The 18125-nt window shown below is 46.8% G+C and overlaps 1 protein-coding gene across 3 annotated transcripts in view; it reads left to right on the top strand.

The window, feature by feature from the left end:
- The window catches only part of Pitpnc1 (phosphatidylinositol transfer protein cytoplasmic 1), a 269963-nt gene that overhangs the window by 230248 nt on the left and 21590 nt on the right, over nt 1-18125 (top strand). For all 3 annotated transcript variants that reach the window (XM_005069994.4, XM_021227137.2, XM_021227138.2), the window contains exon 7: nt 12677-12832. In XM_005069994.4, coding sequence (XP_005070051.1) covers nt 12677-12832 — 156 coding nt within the window. The remainder of the gene's footprint in view (nt 1-12676; nt 12833-18125) is intronic.

The following is an 18125-nucleotide window of genomic DNA, read 5'->3' as shown; positions in this document are numbered from 1 at the left end:
GCCTGGTCTACAGATCGAGTTCTGAGACAGAGTCTAAAGCTAAACAGAGAAACCCCTCTCCTCCCCCTCAAAAAAAAGAAAAAAGAAAGAAAGAAAAGAAATACCCTCCAGTTTGTTTCCATGTTCGTTCTAAATCCCATCAAGTTGACAGTCCAATTTGCCCAGCCCAAGGCCTTTCAATTTCATCCTACCTGATGGCAGTCTGCTACCTCTGCAGAATCAGAATGGCCTTCTGTGATGGTCGTGGGTATTGATCACAGCAAAACATATCTGCACTTGTCCCCTAAGCTGCTTCCGAGTTGGGAAAAGCTTTAGATTGGCCCTCGTGTAAGTTTGCTTCCCCCGTCCACAGCACTGTGGGGTCGGCAGTGGAATACACACACCCCCAAATGGTGAGACCTGGTCCACCCATTGCCTCCCCTACTTCATGCTTCGAGTCAGCTGTTCAGCTCCTGTGTCAAAACTATCCAGGGAAGAAGAGATGCGTCCCTTCGCCCTTATAGTTAAAGGGTTCTGAGAAAGACACGAGATCACGAGCTCACAAACACAGGCCTTCGAGTGTTTAACAGATCTCTCACTAGCTTGCCAAAGCTAGCCTTAGAGGCTCAGAAGCTAACTGTTGAGGAAAATAGACGCCAGTGTAAAGGTGTTTGATTCAGCCTTATTACTTAACCTGAATGATCTGAAAAATCGGTGTTGCCCCCATTTTGTGAGCGCACTGAGGCCCAGAGAACTCTAAGTAACTGGCTAGAAGTTTCTGGAAGCCTGGATTCAAACTTTAATGGGCAGTTGGAGAGATGACTCAGTGCTTAAGAGTGCTTGCTGCCCTTGTAGAGAACCGAGGTTCAGTTCCCAGCACCCATGCCTACTGGTTCACAGCCACTCCAGTTCTAAGGGGCCCTGACTTTTGGCCTCAGAAGATACTGAATGGCATGGTACACATACATACACACAGGCACATACCCATTAGAATTTGTTCTTGAAACAGGGTTTTACTAGTTAGTCCTAGAACTCACTATGTAGACCAACCTAGCCTTGGATTCACAGTGATCTATCTACCTGACTCTCCCTCCAGAATGCTAGGATTAAAGGCATGCACATCTATGCCCAGATAACCTCCACATAAAACTGGAAAAAGAAAATCATTCTTTAGGGCTGAAGAGATGACTCAACTGTTAAGAGCACATGCCACACTTTCAGGCTACCTGGGTTCAGTGCCAAGAACCCACATTGGGTGGTTCACAAACACTTGTAACTGTAGTTTCAGGGAATCCAATGCCCTTTCCTGGCCCCCAAGGTCACTGCACTCACACACACAAGCCCACACACAGACACACATATATACGTAATTTTAAAAATAATAATAAAGAATAATCTATTTTTTAAACAGAGCAATAGAGAAAGACACCTGACATCCACCTCTGGCCTCCATGCACACCTGCATGCACACTTGCCTGCATACCTGTATATACACACATGCCCACACACACAGAGAATGTCTGTGAGTCTCTGTTTAGACCTTTGAGCTGTCTATGGGCCAGATTGTATATGCTCATTTTAGTACGAGCTGCTGATGATCCTTTATAGCCTGTGTCCAAAGAACACTGCTAAAGTCAGAGTGGATGAGGACTGTCTCAAAGGCAAAACCCATTTGGGTCCTACCTGGCATCCTAAATGGAGGAGCTTGGCCCAGGGGATTAGGATGCTGTCTGTTTCCTGGTATCCTATCATCACATGGTGTAAGAGGGGGTTCTTTCTAGTGTGTCCTTGAATAATCTTGTTGACTGTAATTAGCAGTCATCTTGATGTCTGTGTCAAAAGGAACTGGGTTGCATTGTGTAACAGGGTATTCAGGAGGCACCACTGATTGTACTAGAACTGGGAACCAGGCCCAGTGCTGGGAGCAAGAGGAATTATGACCCTTCAGTCTTCGGGCAGCTGCTAATCATTAAGGTCAGGTATTTCCCAGGTCTATGAGGAGATTACCCGTCACCACTACTCAGACCACCCGTCTCTAACCCCCTCCTACATGGAGGTGAGCAAATCCTGAGATATTACCCGTACACATCTCACCTAGCCTTAAAACCATACAACAGGGGTCTTCTCGGATAACTGACTCCAGAAATTGGGAACGCCCTCAGACTATATTGGCTGAGCCAGGAATATGAAGGTATGAAGCCTCCTCCTCTCCCGCACTGCTGTCATAGGAGACTAGGGGAGAAGCTGGTGAGGTGACTCCATGGATAAAGGAGCTTGCCGCAAAGACTGAATACCAGAGTTCAATCCCTGGGATTCACATGATGAAAACAGAGCACCAATGCATCCCCCACCACGATTCACCATTACAACTACACTCCAGGGCCAAAGCAACAGGCCATGAAGTGAAACTCCCGAAGCCAGGAGTCTGGGGGTGAGGAGCGGGGACCCCACCACTTCTTGTGAATTGCTTAGTTCAGGTGTTTTGTCACAGTAATGAAGAATTGTCTCATGCCCCGCCTACACAGAAGGTTGGTGTGTTCGCTGACTTGGGTTCTCTCCTAATCACCGGGTCTTACTGGTAGGAGATTTTACAGAGCAGCTCTCCGACACTCCCGTTTCCCAGAGATCAGTGGATGGGCTTTTCAGTCACTTTGTCATCCTAACAACCAGCCCCATCTTGTACAGGGACCCCAACTCAATTCACCTTATTAGCACAAACTAAGGCATGATGGAAGGGGTCCCTGATGGACAGTCCAGGCCCAGCACATTCCAACAACCACAGGAGCACCATCCTAGGAACCACAGACAAGGGCCAGTTCCTTTTCTCATTATGTCCCAAGGACTAAGTGAAATTCTGTATTAAGTGTTTGGCACCGGCTCTGGTACAAACCTTGAACACACAGTTCTCGTGGTAATTCCCATTCCTTCCACCCTGAGTTCTCTTCTGACCGCCCCTCACCAGTGGCCTTTTAGTTGTTTTTTTTTTTCTTAGTGTTTTCCCTGGCCCCTAGAAGGCATCAATAGTGGTCTTTGTAGACTGCTAAATTCTTTTGTGGCGTTTATTCAAAATTTCCATTCTCGAACTCTCTCTTCTCAGCACGATGAGTTTTGAATGTTTCTAGCCCTAAATTTTAACTGGGACAGGTGTGGAACACATGCTGAGACACCCCCACCATTGAGAACGTGTGTCCTCTGGCTTTCTATGTGCCAGACAGAACTTAAGAGCGAACTTCCTCTGATGGAGTCACTTTGCAGGGAACGGCATAAATCGCTGTTCAGGGTACACTCCGGTGCCGAGCGCAAAGGCTAAAAATAGCCCTTTGTGCGTTAACTGGTAACAAGGCAAGAATTGACCCTGCTAGCCATGCTCTCCATTCAGGCTTTTCCCTTTGCCTTTTTGTAAACTGTCGCATCACAGCTGACCTTTTTAGTCAAGCCATCACTTAGTCCTCAAGTACATATGCTCTGAAAGCTCCTGGGTTTGGTTTGGTTTCAAAGCTTCGCTGCACTGTAGATCACAAACCCCAGGATTCACGCATTTTGAGGGCACTGTTTTAGTCACAGAGCTGAGCCAGCAAGGTGGCTCAGTAGGTAAAGGTGCTTGCTACCAACCCTGACGATCTGAGTTTGATCCCTGGGACCCAGACTGATGGAAGGATACAGCCAATTCCTGCAAATTGTCCTCTGACTTCCACACTTACGAGCGTGCGCGCACACACACACACACACACACACACACACACACGATAGGTAGATAGATGATAGGTAGGTAGATAGATATAGATAAAATATAATTTAAACTCCGGGCGGTGGTGGCGTACTCCTTTAGTCCCAGCACTCGGGAGGCAGAGGCAGGTGGATCTCCGTGAGTTCGAGGCCAGGCTGGACCGACAGCCTCCAAAACAATACAGAGAAACCCTGTCTCGTAAAACCAAAAAAAAAAGCATATATATATATATATATGTATATATATATACATATATACATATATATATATAAATTTTAAAGTATAGTAACAGATAAGTGTAACTGTCACTACCATCAAATTTTAAACATTCTCATCACCCTAAAGGAACTGTCACCCTTACCTTCTGACCCCCCACCTCTTCCCCAACCCTGGCAACCCACTGATCTATATTCTGTCTGCATAGACTTCCCTGACCTGGGCATGTCACACAAACACTTAGCGCATCCTCCTCTTTGAAAGTGTTTTTGTACCTCTTGTAGGATTGAAGTTCAAGAAACTGCATACTAAATTTTGGGTTAAATTGAAATGTCCATTCATTGGAAGAAAGAGATCCCAGTATTCTGGCAGCTGAGGCAGGAGGATCACAGGTCCCAGACCCGGTGTGGGCTACACAGAAAGACCCCACCACAAAAAGCCAACTACAGACAACATCGGAAGGTGTGTTAGTTACTTTTCTCATCATTATGACAGAAGCACACGTAACAAGAGCACTGGCTCAAAGTCAGAGGGGTCAGTTCATCTTGGAAGGGAAGGCAGGGTGGCAGGAACATGAGGCAACTGGTCCCATTGCATTCACAGCTGGAAAGAAGAGAGAGATGGATGCTGGTACCCAGCTTGGGAAAAAAGATGGCTGCTTACTGTCTCTTTTTTATGCAATCCGGCAGTTAGAGTCCTTCCCATCTCAATTAACCTACTCTGAAAATTCCTTCCACACATGCCCGGAGATTTGCCTCCAAGGTGATTCTAGAACCCGTCAAGCTGTCAATCACTATTAGCCATCACCTTAGAGTGACCTTGGGAGAAAGTTCCAGTGTGTAGGGAAAAGAAATCTAATACAGGATTTGTGTCCTGTCCATCCTTCTCTGCTCTGGGACTGAATATTATCATTACATAACATAGCAATTCCTGGCAGGGGTTCCCATGTAGCCTTTTTATATTTAACATTTATCAAAAACTTATTTCAATTAGCAGGGCAAGCCCCTGTTGGTTTTTGTCCTTTGTCGTTCTAACTGAAGGTGTGATTAATCACGGAGACTTCACATCTCAGTTTACGTGGCTAATAGTGTCGCTGCCAAGATGCAAGCTCTCCTGCAGCTGGGCCAAGATCTCCTGTGGGCTTCTCTTTGCACATTCCAGATGTGAGTTTGATTGTAAGCCATCCGGGGGACACAGCTTCCCATGAGCTACCTGAATGCCAAATCACTCAGCGTCACTTCTGTCTTGGCTTGTCCCAGTGTGAGATGGCAATGCCTCCCAATACTGCTGACCTAATGGAGGGACAGCCCTCTACAGATGTGCCAAAGGGAAGGGGTGGCCAGCCAAGTCCTGGGGAAATAGCCCTGGCACCAGCTTAGCCCTCCCTATATAAATGTGTTTTACCTGCAAGGGCTTGCTGTGCCGTCTGCCTGGCCTGGAGGATGCCAGCAGAGTCCAGAGCCAGAGACTTCACTATGGATAAATGGAGAAGCCCCAGGCCAGAAGAACACAGTCCCACACATCTCATCTGGTCAAGAGGGGCTGGGTGCATCCCTCCAGACAAGAGTCTTGCTTGCAGAGAGTTTCCATGTCACCCAGCAGGTCTGGCAGTAGATAGAGTGGTGTTTCTGAAGCTTGGTGACCAAGCGTGTGAGCGGTTAGAAGAGACTTCAGAAATCTCACAACTAGCCTTGTAAGAAACCTCTCTAAAACAGTTCAAATGTGAAATGTTGTCCATAGGCTCATGGGATTGTTTTGGGGAGGTTGCGGAACCTTGCAGACAGGGAGGCCTCCCCGGTCTAAGTAGATTGCTAGTGAGTGGACCTTGGAGTTATATCCACTTCTGGTTCCGGCCTGCTTCTTCTGTCTCTTGGTTGACCAATCTAGGAGGAGCCTCCCACAGCCACGCCTCTCCCATCATGATGGACTGAGACACCCTGAAACTGTGAACCAGTATAAGCCTTCCCTCCTTTCAGCTGCTTCCTACAGATGCTGTGTCTCATGGCAAGACAAATGACTTACATTCTTCTCCAACCCTTGGCATGGGTCTAATGGTGTCTGTCTGAAAAGATCAAAAGCCGGGTTCCATATGCCCTTGGGAGTCTGGGATAAGTAGATCTTCGTGAATTCCAGGACAGCCTGGCCTACATAGTGAGTTCCGGGACAGCTGGAATTGCATTAAAAAGGCCCTGTCTCAAAGAATAAAAAATAATCTATCAAAGTTTTGCCCTTGGGGCTTCTGTATGTGAACTGAGACTAGAGAAGTGTAACAGGTCAGGGCTGTTAGGGTGGCCCCATCCCGTATGACTGGTGTCCTTCATATGGGGACACAGAGACAGAGCAGAGCAGAAGGAAGACAGTGTGGGTACACACGAGAACATTGCCTGTGATCCCTCCAGAGGTGTGCCAAGGAAAAGCCAAGATGGCCAGCAAACCCCTAGACCCTGAGGAAGAGGAAAGCTTCGAGGATGACACCTTGATCTTGGATGCCTACCTCCACCCAGAGACAGCAAATCTCTGTCACCTAAACCCTCAATCTGGTCCTTCCCTTTATCAGTGTCAGGACACAAAGCACCCAAGTGCCCCATTCAGGAGAAGAGCTCCCCAGGCCCCGACATGGGGAAACTCCAGAAAGGACAGACAGCAGGTGTCAGGGATGACAATCTGCTGTGCTCTCTGCTTCTTCTAAGAGAAAGTGGAAAATACACTGTGTCTCGGCACTGAACACTATCTCATGACCTCGGCGTAGGACTCGGCCAAATGCCTCACGCATAAGAACTTATGACACAATAACAATTGCCAGCCCTTCTCGTGAGGCTGGGCGTAGTGGCATAACCTATCCCAGCACTCACGAAGCAGAGACAAGCGGAGTCCCAGCCAGCCTGGTCTACAGAGAGACAGCCAAGGCTACATAGCGAGACTCTGCCTAAAACAAAAGAAAATGCTGCCTTGAAGTATAGACCCAGAGAGGTACCAGCTTCCAGGAAACAGGCATGTTTGGGCAGCCTGTCACTCCCAGGAGGAAACTTTCATTCTGTTGAGTGGTCACGTTTGTGTTTGAGCTCATTTTCCTGCAGTTTTGACTAGGGGATTAAGGTCAGCCAGATGGGCAGCAGCTGCCTACCTTTCTTCTGTAGGCCTTGGTGAAATCTGAATGAACTACACATGATAGCCTTTCTCAGGCTGTTTGGGCTTCGTGTCTGTGTCACTCTCTGACATCCCCCAAGCATCAGTCACTTTCTGTGTTCCATGCTGAAAACGGTAATTTACAGTCTAAGCCTTGCAATGACACTACAGGGGAGTTACTAACACCATTCCACAGTGTGACTCTATCTACTATGCCAGGATTTCAGATGAAGTAGTCTGTCTTCCTGAGGTAAGGGCTGTATCTTTCTCCATCCAGACTGCTGTAACTGTGCATGGGGTGGCTTTGAAACTGTTATCGTTTCTTTCTTGATTATGGAGGCTGGAAAATTAAAGCTCTAGTAGACTTACCCTGGGGAGACAAAGACAAACGTCTCCTCACCCTGGGTGGAGCACCGGTGACAGATCAAAGAAAGAGATCCACCCAGATCCCTTAGTTGGCTGGGGCTACTTGGGGAATGTGGGTGACAGGAGGTGCTCAGAGGGTGACTCAAAGGCAGCTTGCATCACCAAAAAGCCGGTCCCAGCATGGACGTTCGCTCTCTGAAGCAGCATTTGGAGCTCCCTGCACAGTTGCGATCAGATCCACTGGCGACAACTCTTCCCACTTGCAGAACCTTGTAACTTCCTCAATTCCCTGAGCCGTGCCACGTCCTTGAGTTTCCTGGGTTCGGCATGTTGCCTGGACTTCCCCGTCCCAAAGAGGAATGTTTCAGTTCAGAGGAAATGGCTGCACAGGAGGTGCCCAGAGTGGTCTAGTCCCCGGTTCCTAGATGGTGGCTTCTTGTTGTCATAACAGCAGAAGGGACCCAGGAGCTCTCCAGAGTCCCTTGCCTGCTTCTTCCCATGGTTAAGTCTCATCAAAGCCTGGGGTGGGGAGAGAGGCATGCAAGGAGGGCCGAGCACGGGGCCCAGGGGTGGGGGGGCGATATTAGACAGGTGGCCGATCATTTCTGAGTTTCAGGTTCCTCGTCTGCTTGTATCTAGTAACAGTCGGTATACCGTGGGAGGTTCTGGAAAGCAGGGTGCTCAGACCCTCCCAAGTCCAGTTAGAGTCAAGCTCTGGGACCTTGACCTTGCTCGGCCTGCACCCCTCCCCTGGAGGTTTCTGTCACAGTGCTGAGATCACGAGGAGGTTCTGGATGCTCTGACTTCTGGTTCCTTCAGGAGGCCATGGGTTGTAACTGGGCAACTCTGTCCCCAAGTGACTGTCCCTTTCAAGGACACTTGTCATTGGATCTAGGGCCCATCCATTTAAGCCAGGATGATCTCATCGGAAGTTTAATTACATCTGCAAAGACATTCGTGTCCAATCACATAAGAACCAGTTTCCAAGGACGAAGGCGTGCCCAGGCCAAGGCACAAAACTTTCAGTGTATTGGACTCCAGCAGTCAGGAGGCTGAGGCAGGAGGATTGCCACAAGTTCAAGGCCAGCCGGGGCTGCAGAGTGAAACCCTGTCTCAAAAGTAATAATAATAATAATAATAATAAAAACAAAAGCAACAGTTTCTTGGTCACCCTACACCGAAGCATTAGATCCTTTTATAAAAGGCTACATCCTAGCTGGGCAATGGGAGCACACCTTTAATGCCAGCAGAGGCAGGCGGATCTCTGAGTTTGGGGCCAGCCTAGTCTACAGAGCAAGTTTCAGGACAGCCAGGGCTACACAGAGAAATCTTGTCTTGAAAAAAAAATTAATAACTGATGGCTTATGTGGTCGCGCACGCATGCACACACACACACACACACACAGACACGTGTACACACACAGGCATGCATTTCTTGGCTCATCACTATCTAGACACGTTCAGCAGACATTCAGATCTGATCCAGAGTTAGGACTAAAGGTGCCCTTCTGAAAGCCCCTCTCCTTTACCTCCCTCCAACAGTTAGAATGTGAATCTCTAATTATAGGCGGTGTTTGAGAGTTACTAGATGAAATTATCAGCTGTAGATATGACACCAGTCTTGGGGTATGGGGGGGGTCATACTGTTCTCATACAAAGCCCAATTGTTAATTGCTTGTTCGACATTGAGCTATGTAAAAACAAAACACCCTTTTGGTGTTTAATTTTAAAAGTAAATGTGGCAGAAAGAACAGTGGGTTGCCCTGAAGGACCTGTGATCTGCAGGTGAAAATGTCTGATGTTTCTCAGGTCTTGGTGGCTTTATCTAGCAAACTGCGGACATGAAACCAAATTTTCACTGTCTGCTTAAAAATTAAAATTTTGGCTTGCTGAGGTGGCTCAGCTGACAAAGGCACCTGCTGCCCAGTGACCTGAGTGTGATCTCCAGAACCACGTGGGGGAGGGAAAGACCTGACTCCTGTGTTGACCTCTGACTTCCACATATGTACCATGGTGTACGTGTGTACGCACACATTAATTAAAGAAAATTTCAATGTAAACTCCTACAAATTTTATAGAACTTCCTTTCTATCTCTGGTAAACATAAACTCATTCACATCCAACCTCCTCCCACAACTTTACTTCACAGTAGGCAGCTATAATTTTAATTTTACTTTTTTATTTATTTTACTGGGGGGGGGGGACAGTTTTTGAGACAGGGTTTCTTCGCATAGACTTGGCTATCCCGGAAATCGCTCTGTGAACCAGGCTGGCAAAACTCAGAGATCCACCTGCCTCTGCCTGAGTGCTGGGATTAAAGGTGTGTGCCACCACCGCCCGGCAATATAGTTTTTAATTTTTGTGGTGCCATCAAGAACTGGTTTCTCTTCCAGAAGACCTGAGTTCAATTCCCAGAACCCATATGGCAGTTCACAGCTGTCTGCAACTCCATTTCCAAGGTATCTGACTCCCTCACACAGACACACATGCAAAACACCAATGCACATAAAGTAAAGATAAATTTTAAAACTTTTTTTTTAAAAAGTCTTCCACTATGGATGCCATTATACAACCAGTTTATAATCCCAGAAAGTTAAGGCATTTTCAAAATACATTGATAGAAACATAAGGTAGGCTGTTTAGAGCGGAACAAGGAATCTCTGCTGTAGGTCTCAGATGCTATCTGAAGACATCCTTAAATTTGGGCTTGAAGGAAACCAGTGGTCAGCTAGAAATATATCCCAAAGGTTTCGGATGATAGGAAAGGGATGTCAGGTTAGATACAGAAGTGTGCAGTGAATATCTACCAAGGACACTAGAGATAGCCCCAAGGTAATCGTGGTTCTTGATCTAGTCCATTCTAACGCTCTGTGACCATAAAGTTACCATCAGTGAGTCAGCGTTGCGGAATCTTCAGGTCACAGCTTCAACTCTAAAGGCCCGAGTGTGGGAACTGACCCCAGAGGCAGCCTGTGTTTCCTGGGGAATGGTGGATATGTGGTGGGATTCAAGGGCAACCTGAGAACCCTCGTCATAGGCATCCACAGGTGGCCTTGCAGAACCTCAGCCACACCTGAGTTGTCTGTCATCTGAGTTACAAAGGCTGGGCTGCCGCCACAGCAGCTGCTGGGTTCATGTCTTCCCCTGTCTGCCTCTGTGTGTTTGGGGGTGCACAGAGGTCAGAGGAAAATCATCTATGCTGGTTGAAGACAGCTGATCTATAAGCTTTCCAATATGCCCCTGCCTTAGTTTCCCATCACAGCCGGACTTGCAGGTTTTCATGAGAGTCCTGGAAAGTTTTACTAGCCAAGCCGTCTATCTCCCCAGCCCTCCATCTGCCTGTACTCCCAGGCCCCCTGGGGAGGAGGAGCCCTCATTTCTTGCTCCATCCTGTAGCCTGTACTGTGTGTGAGGTTCTATATCATTCTAGGATCCCACACCCCACTCAGGATCCCAGGAGAAGCGGCCAGACCCAAGACTGCACAGCAAATCCCAGGGAACCTGCAATTCTTCTCTATGTTCTTGAGAATTAGGTATTTTTAAACACAGCTGGGTGGTGCTGGCACACCCCTTTAGTCCCAGCACTCGGGAGACAGAGGCAGGTGGATCTCTGTGAATTCGAGGTCAGCCTGGTCTACAGAGTATATTCTAGGGCAGCCAGGGCTGTTACACTGAGAAGCCCTGTCTTGAAAAACAGAAAAAAAAAAGTAAATAAATATATAAATAAAGCTTTATCATGGTATTTCGTGCCTGTTATCCTAGCACTTAGGAGACAGAGGTAAGAGGATCAGGAACTCAAATGGTATAGTGTCTGAAGCCAGCCTGGGCTACATGAGACCCTGTCCCAAACAACAAACACACACAAATATATCTATATACAATATAGACAGACAGGCCTCTCTGTAGTGTTGACTGGTCTGCAATGTGATATAGACCAGGCTGACCTCAAACTCAGAGAGCTCTGCCTGCCTCTGCCTCTAAAGTGTTGGGATCAAAAGCATGTGCCACCATGCCCAACCTAAATATAATTTTTCTTTTGAAGAAAGAAAAACATGCAGTTTCATAAGTCTAGTTTTTAATGACCATATTTGACTATATTAAATGTTTATATTTAATGTCAGTGAATAACTAAGCCAATTGTGTTGTATTTTCCCATTTCTAAAATTGGAGTACATGTAATTCACATTTTTATTTCAATGTTGATGATCAAACTCAGGGCCTCACATGTGTGAAGCAAGCACTCTACCATCGAGAGACACCCCCAGCCCTCGATCTCTTAAGTAGTGTGTAATTTCATTGTTTTTGTACAGCCACAAGGCTATGTAGTTACCACCACTAATCCCAGCACATTTTCCTTTTCTTTGGTTTTTTTTTTTAAATTCATGTGTGTGCGTGTCTGTGTGTCTGTGTGTCCATGCATATCTGTGTTCATGCATGTGTGTGTTGTGTTCATGTGTGTGTCTGTGTGTCTTTGTGTGTTCATGCATGTCTATGTTCATGCATGTGTGTCTGTGTGTTTGTGTGTTCATACGTGTCTGTGTGTGTGTATGTGCGTGCTCACGCATGTGTGAACATGGAGGTCAGGAGACAGCTTTCAGGAGACCGTTATCTCTGCCCCCCCCCCGTGAGCAGGGTCTCTTTCTCCTCCATTGCACAGTGTAGTCCAGGTCACTGACACTGGAACTCCCAGCTGAATCTTCTGTCTCTACCTCCCTCCCATCCCCATAGTCATGCTGGGGCTGCAGATGTTCACCACCGCATCTGGCTTTTTATGTGGGTTCCAGGAATGGAACCTGGGTACTCAGGCTTGCATGGCAAGTGTTTGCCTGCTGAGACATCTCCCCAGCCTCTCCAGCATGTTTTCTTCCTCTTCTCGGTTACCAGTCTCCCCTTAGTAGTGATCCCCAAAATCCTCCCCCATTCTGGTTCCTAGTCACCATTGGTCTCCTGTCTAGATTTTGCCCATTCTAGACTTTTTTGTTTGTTTGTTTGTTTTTGAGACAGAGTTTCTCTGTGTAGCTCTGTAGACCAGGCCTGTCTCAAAATCACAGAGATACCCCTGCTTCTGCCTCCATAAAGATAACTTTTTTTTTTGAGACAAAGTCCAGGTAGCCCAGGCTGGCCTCAGACTCAGAGTGCAGCTGAGTTGATCTTCAACTGCTGATCCTCCTGCCTCCGCCTGCCGAGTGCTGGGGTTACAGCCCTGTGCTGTGACAGCTGTAACGTTTTCATATACCAGTTCATTCTGTGTATCTTTCCTAGGATCCTAAACACTTCAAGTCTGAGAAGACAGGCCGGGGGCAGCTAAGAGAAGGCTGGCGGGATAGCCATCAGCCCATCATGTGCTCCTACAAGCTAGTGACCGTCAAGTTCGAGGTGTGGGGCCTTCAGACCCGCGTGGAGCAATTTGTGCACAAGGTGAGTGATCAGCTCAGCCCCTGGGATTCAGACAAGGTCACTGCATCATTGCCAAGTTGAACCGGTAGCAGGTGCCTGTATCTAGAAAATGCTTTTTAGATGAAAATGTATTTTCTATATGGGTGTAATTTCCTCGCACTGCTCAGTGTAGCAGTTTTATATGTCACCTCTCATTCTGTGACCTCCGAATCTACTGAATGAGTATATTTGGGAGGTGGGACTCACAGAATGTTCGGCTCGCTCTGGCAATCAGGCTAATCTACCTCTAGGTAGGGGCACTTGGCAAGAGCCCAGAAGGCTTATCTCCGGGCACAGCTGCTAGGGATAATTGTCCCTTGGAAGAACTTGCATACGTAGGCACCAAAAGTAGAAGAGCCCCAAGAGGCAGAACAGAAGCTCCGAGAGGGCCATTGGGGGCACACCTCAGCGCTCTGCTCACATCGTCATTCTGGTACTAAAGAATGATGAACAAGCTCAAAGCGCAGATTTTAACCGAGTGCTCACTTTGGAAAAAAGATTAACTTTGGTGCTGGGACCGACTTGATGATAGCACAAGGTTTCTCAGGGTCTCAAATACAACTGTTCTCCACATAACTCTGAAATAATGGGACATGAGATGCCGAGCTGTGCCCTCTGTAACTGCTTTGGTTTACATACGGGTAAATAAGCAGGCCAGTGAAATGACTCAGTGATAAAGGCTCTTGCTGCCAAGCCTGACAACCAGAGTTCAGTCCCCCGGGCCCATGTGAAGGAGAGACCCGATGCCTGCAAGTCATCCCCTGACCTCCACACATGTGTTGAGGCTTGTGTGAGCATGTGTACACATAACAATGAACAGATGTTATGAATTTCTAAACAGCCGGGCAATGGTGGCACACGCCTTTAATGCCAGCACACAGGAGGCAAAGTCAGATGCATCTCTGACTTGGAGGACTGCCTGATCTACAGAGAAAGTTCCAGGACAGTCAGGGCTAGACAGAAAAACTTTCTTGGAAAAGACGAAATAAATAAATGAAGAATGAATAAAATATATTACAAATACATAAGTAATTCCCAATGTCACAGAGGCTGGGTTGTAGCCCAATTGACAGACTACTTGCCTAGTGTGGACATGCAGCCCTGTGTTACATCCTCAGCTCTTCATAAACTAGTCTTGGTGGTGCACAGCTGTAATCCCAGCACTCTGAAGGTGGGAGCAGGGAGATCTCAAGTTCAAATTCATCCTCAGTCGAATAGTGAGTTCAAGGCCGTCCTGGGCTACAAGTAAGACCTTCACACACACACACACACAATATATATATATATATATATATATATATATATTTCAAGTTTTTTTCTGTATTTTAGAAAAATTTGCTCTCTGTTTCTGCACTAATAACTGACAAAGAATAGCTTTCCAAAATTCCTTTCTCGACACGGTTGTTTTTCCTTCAGGCACGGAGTTTTTCTTACTTAGTTGAACCTGTCTGCACACTGGGGTCACTTGACAATAGCCACATGGAGGCTTGTTCTTGTGTTTGAGATGGGACCCTTACTATATTGCTGAGACTGACCTAAAGCTCCTCCTGCCCCAGTCTCCCCTGGAGCTGGGATTTACAGCTGTGCATCTAGCATCTGGATAGAGAGTTTCATTCTTGAAGTTAGAACTGTGGAATCGATGGCCGAGTCCCATTTCCTTCACCACCCAGACTGCGGGAAGAGCAGGCTCTGTGATGGACCTCCAGATTTTCTTACAGGAAAAGCATGTAGTTCTCTGCTGGGCCCCATACACATCCCACCATCCAGAAGAGGGAACGGAGTGGGCTGCAGAGCGGTCAAGTTCACAGACTGCTGCCCTAGCTATGTTTCTCTTGATGTGATAAAATCTCGTGACAAAAGGAAACCTGGGCGAGAAAGGGTTTGTCTTAGCTTACCATTCCGCCTGCCTTCCAGCATGAACTCAAAGCAGCTAGTCGCATCACAGCCACAGTCAAGAGCCGAGAGAGATAAATGCTTGCATGACTACTGTCCAGCTCACTTTCTCTGCTCTTACACAGTTGTGAACTTACGCCTAAGGAATGGTGCCACCCGAGATGGACAGAACTACACAGCAATTAAAGCAGTTAATAAAAACCCTTCATTTCCTCTAACTGCAGTACTTGGGAGGCAGAGACAGGCATATATCTGTGAGTTTAAGCCCAGCCTTGTCTATGTAGCACATTGCAGCCTAGGCAGGGCTACATGGTGACTCCCTGTCCAATAAAAAGAAAAAGAAAAAAATCCTTCACAGGCATGCCCATAGTCAACCTGATCTGGGTAATTCCTCGTTAAGGCTCCCTTCCTAGATGACTGTAGACTGTGTTGAGCTGGCAATTATAGCTCACCATTACAGAGCCCTCTTATTTTTGTGTCCTGACCTTGGATATTGAGCAGAGAGACAACTGCAGAGTAAATATGCTTCAGTCTAAATTTCATTCCTTGTCTGCATCATCCTCTCGTTCTTAGCTACAGTCTCTTGCTGCCTCTCTTTCCCTCTCTCAAGCTCTCTCCTCTTGCTTTTGTTGTTGTTTTTTATTTAGATTTATATTTATATGAGTGATTTTGCCTGCCTGTTGTCCACAAACGTCAGAAGAGGGTGTTGCGTCCCCCGGTGGCTGTCAGCTGCCACTCAAGAGCTGGGAATCCAGCACAGTTCCTAAGCAAGAGAGGCCAGTGCTCTTAGACACTGAACCAACCCTCCAGCTCCTGTTTTTATTCTTTTGAAGGAAGGTCTCACACAGCCCAACCTGCCCTCAAACTCACTGCGTAGACACGGCTGCCCACGTGCTGGAATCACGGGTGTGTGCCACAACACTTGCCTTCTTCCCCTTTTTCTGTTTTCCCAAAATCATCTCCTTTAACTAAAAAATCACTGTAGTGGTCATACATCTTACCGTCTCTCACAAAACACGTTTAAATTGCCCAGAGCTCATTTCGTTTATTTCCTTATGATGACTTTGGCTGGTTCTGAGAACCCATCTCTTTGAAAAACCTGTGAGAATGATGCTTTGGTTCTTTGTATTCCACCCCCACCACCACCCCCCACCCCCACCTCCCCACCCCACCCCCGCCCAATTCCAAACTAAATGAAGTGTTATAACCCCTGGCCCCAACACACCTGCTCTGCCAACGAGGGAGTATTTACATGGACTGAAAGGGGGGGTCTCTAAACACCTTTGTTTTTTAAGAATCTATTCACAGTGGGGGGGGTATTCAAAAGCCAACCATTAACACATTATTGAAGCCTTGTTGCCAGCCACAGCTGTGTTGTGCTTAATGTGATAGGGTGGATTTACAAGTGCCTTTATGCTGTTCTTTTGATTTCCATGAATTTGACACAGTCAGCACTCAAGTGTGTATGGCTGCATGGTATTTCTTAGCTTCGTTACATGTCTCCACTTCCAAATCATAAAAGGCCCTAACCAGATACCCAGAGGCCTAGAGGAATAAACACTTCATTAGAAACGCTTCCCTTGTTTCTGCAAATCCACCCAATTAAAACCCATTGCTCATCGAAACACACTTCAACCTTCCGTGAGAGGGTTTTGACAGTCGCTGGGTTTGCTTGGCAAAAAAGAAAAGAAGGGATGCTGGAGGCAGTCTGTGAGCTTCCATGAAATGTAATAAGGAATATTTATGGGCCGAGGAGATGGCCCCAGAGGTAAAGTGCTTGCTGCCTGAGATTCCCCAGCAACAACTTAAAAGCTAGGTCTGGGCGTGGCAATGCATGTGTATGTATGAACCACTAGCACTGGGACAGGCTGGGGCAGGGAGGAGGGGACACTTGGAGGCTGTTATTCAGCCAGCCTAGCCAGTTGCTGGTTTCCAGGTTCAAGGAGAGACCCTATCTCAGAAAATAAGATGGGGCCTGGCAGGATGGTTCAGTGGGTAAGGCACTTACCACCCAGCCTGCAGACATGAATTCAGTCCTCAAAATCCCTATGGGGGAAGGAATAAAGGTCTGGAGAGGTGGTTCAAAGGTTAAGAGCACTGACTGCTCTTCCAGAGGTCGTGAGTTCAATTCCCAGCAACCACATGGTGGCTCACAACCATCTGTAATGAGATCGGTGCCCTCTTCTGGCCTGCAGGCACACATGGAGGCAGAATACTGTATACATAATAGATAGATAGATAGATAGATAGATAGATAGATAGATAGATAGATAGAGATAGAGAGAGAGATCTTTTTTAAAAGTTTAAATAAGTTGCATAGCAATAGAAGGCTCTTCCAACATCAGCCCTTTACCTGTGTGCATCTGGTGAGAGCACTCATACACAAGTATATTTACACAGGATGAATTATAAATATATTTTCTTTAGCCTTTCAATTTCCCCATAAGAAACAATTGCAGGCAATGCAGGTATAAGAACCTGAGTTCAGACCTTGAAAGAACAATACTCAAGTACATATGAAAAAACTATCAGTTTCTTAATCCTTTTGTCCATGTGTGCTGGCAACCAAAGGCTGACATGCACAGGCGAGGTATTTGCTCTTTCCTTTTGGTAAGCTTGTGTTTGTTATTATTGCCCATGAGAGTGTCATGGCATACTATGGAGGTCAGAGGACATGAATTGGTTCTCTCCTTCATCCATAGGTCCCAGGGATGGAGCTTAGATAGTCAGGGTACACAGCTGAGCTATCTCAAGAGCCCCAGGGCTTGCTCTTGGCCAGCTGTCTTCATCCTTAGTGACCATGCCTGGCTCCATCTTACTTGTGAGTCAGGCTAAAGGTGTGTACAAACTACAGACGACTTCTGGATGACTCCTCTAGGCTAGTCACCCTGAGATTTAACTAGTACAGAGTCTACGCTTCCTTCCAAGGAGGGCAGATGTCTAGATGGAAATGAACGCTTTTCTGAATAACAAAGATCACTATCTTAGTGACTTTCCTAATACTGTGAAGGCACACCATAACCAAGGAATCTTATAAAACAATGTGTTTGGAGCTGGAGAGATGGCTCACAGGTTAAGAGCATTGGCTGCTCTTCCAGAGTTCCTGAGTTCAGTCACCAGAAACCACATGGTAGCTCACAACCATCTACAAGAGATCTGGTGCTCTCTTCTGGCCTGCAGGCAAAACACTGTGTGCATAATAAATGCATGCATGCATGCATGCATGCATACATACATAAACTGGTAGACATGTTTAATTGGAGGCTTGATAACAGTCTCAGAGGGTGAGTCCATGATCATCATGGCAAGCAGCAGATAGTCAGTAGAGCAGTAGAGGAGAGTTTACGTCTTATCCATAAGTTGGAGGCAGAAAGCAAGCTAA

Source organism: Mesocricetus auratus, unplaced genomic scaffold (genome assembly GCF_017639785.1).
Source record: "Mesocricetus auratus isolate SY011 unplaced genomic scaffold, BCM_Maur_2.0 Super-Scaffold_100007, whole genome shotgun sequence".
Lineage (NCBI taxonomy): Eukaryota > Metazoa > Chordata > Mammalia > Rodentia > Cricetidae > Mesocricetus > Mesocricetus auratus.
The sequence above is the reverse complement of the archived record's forward strand: the minus strand, read 5'-3'. Positions and strand labels throughout refer to the sequence as shown.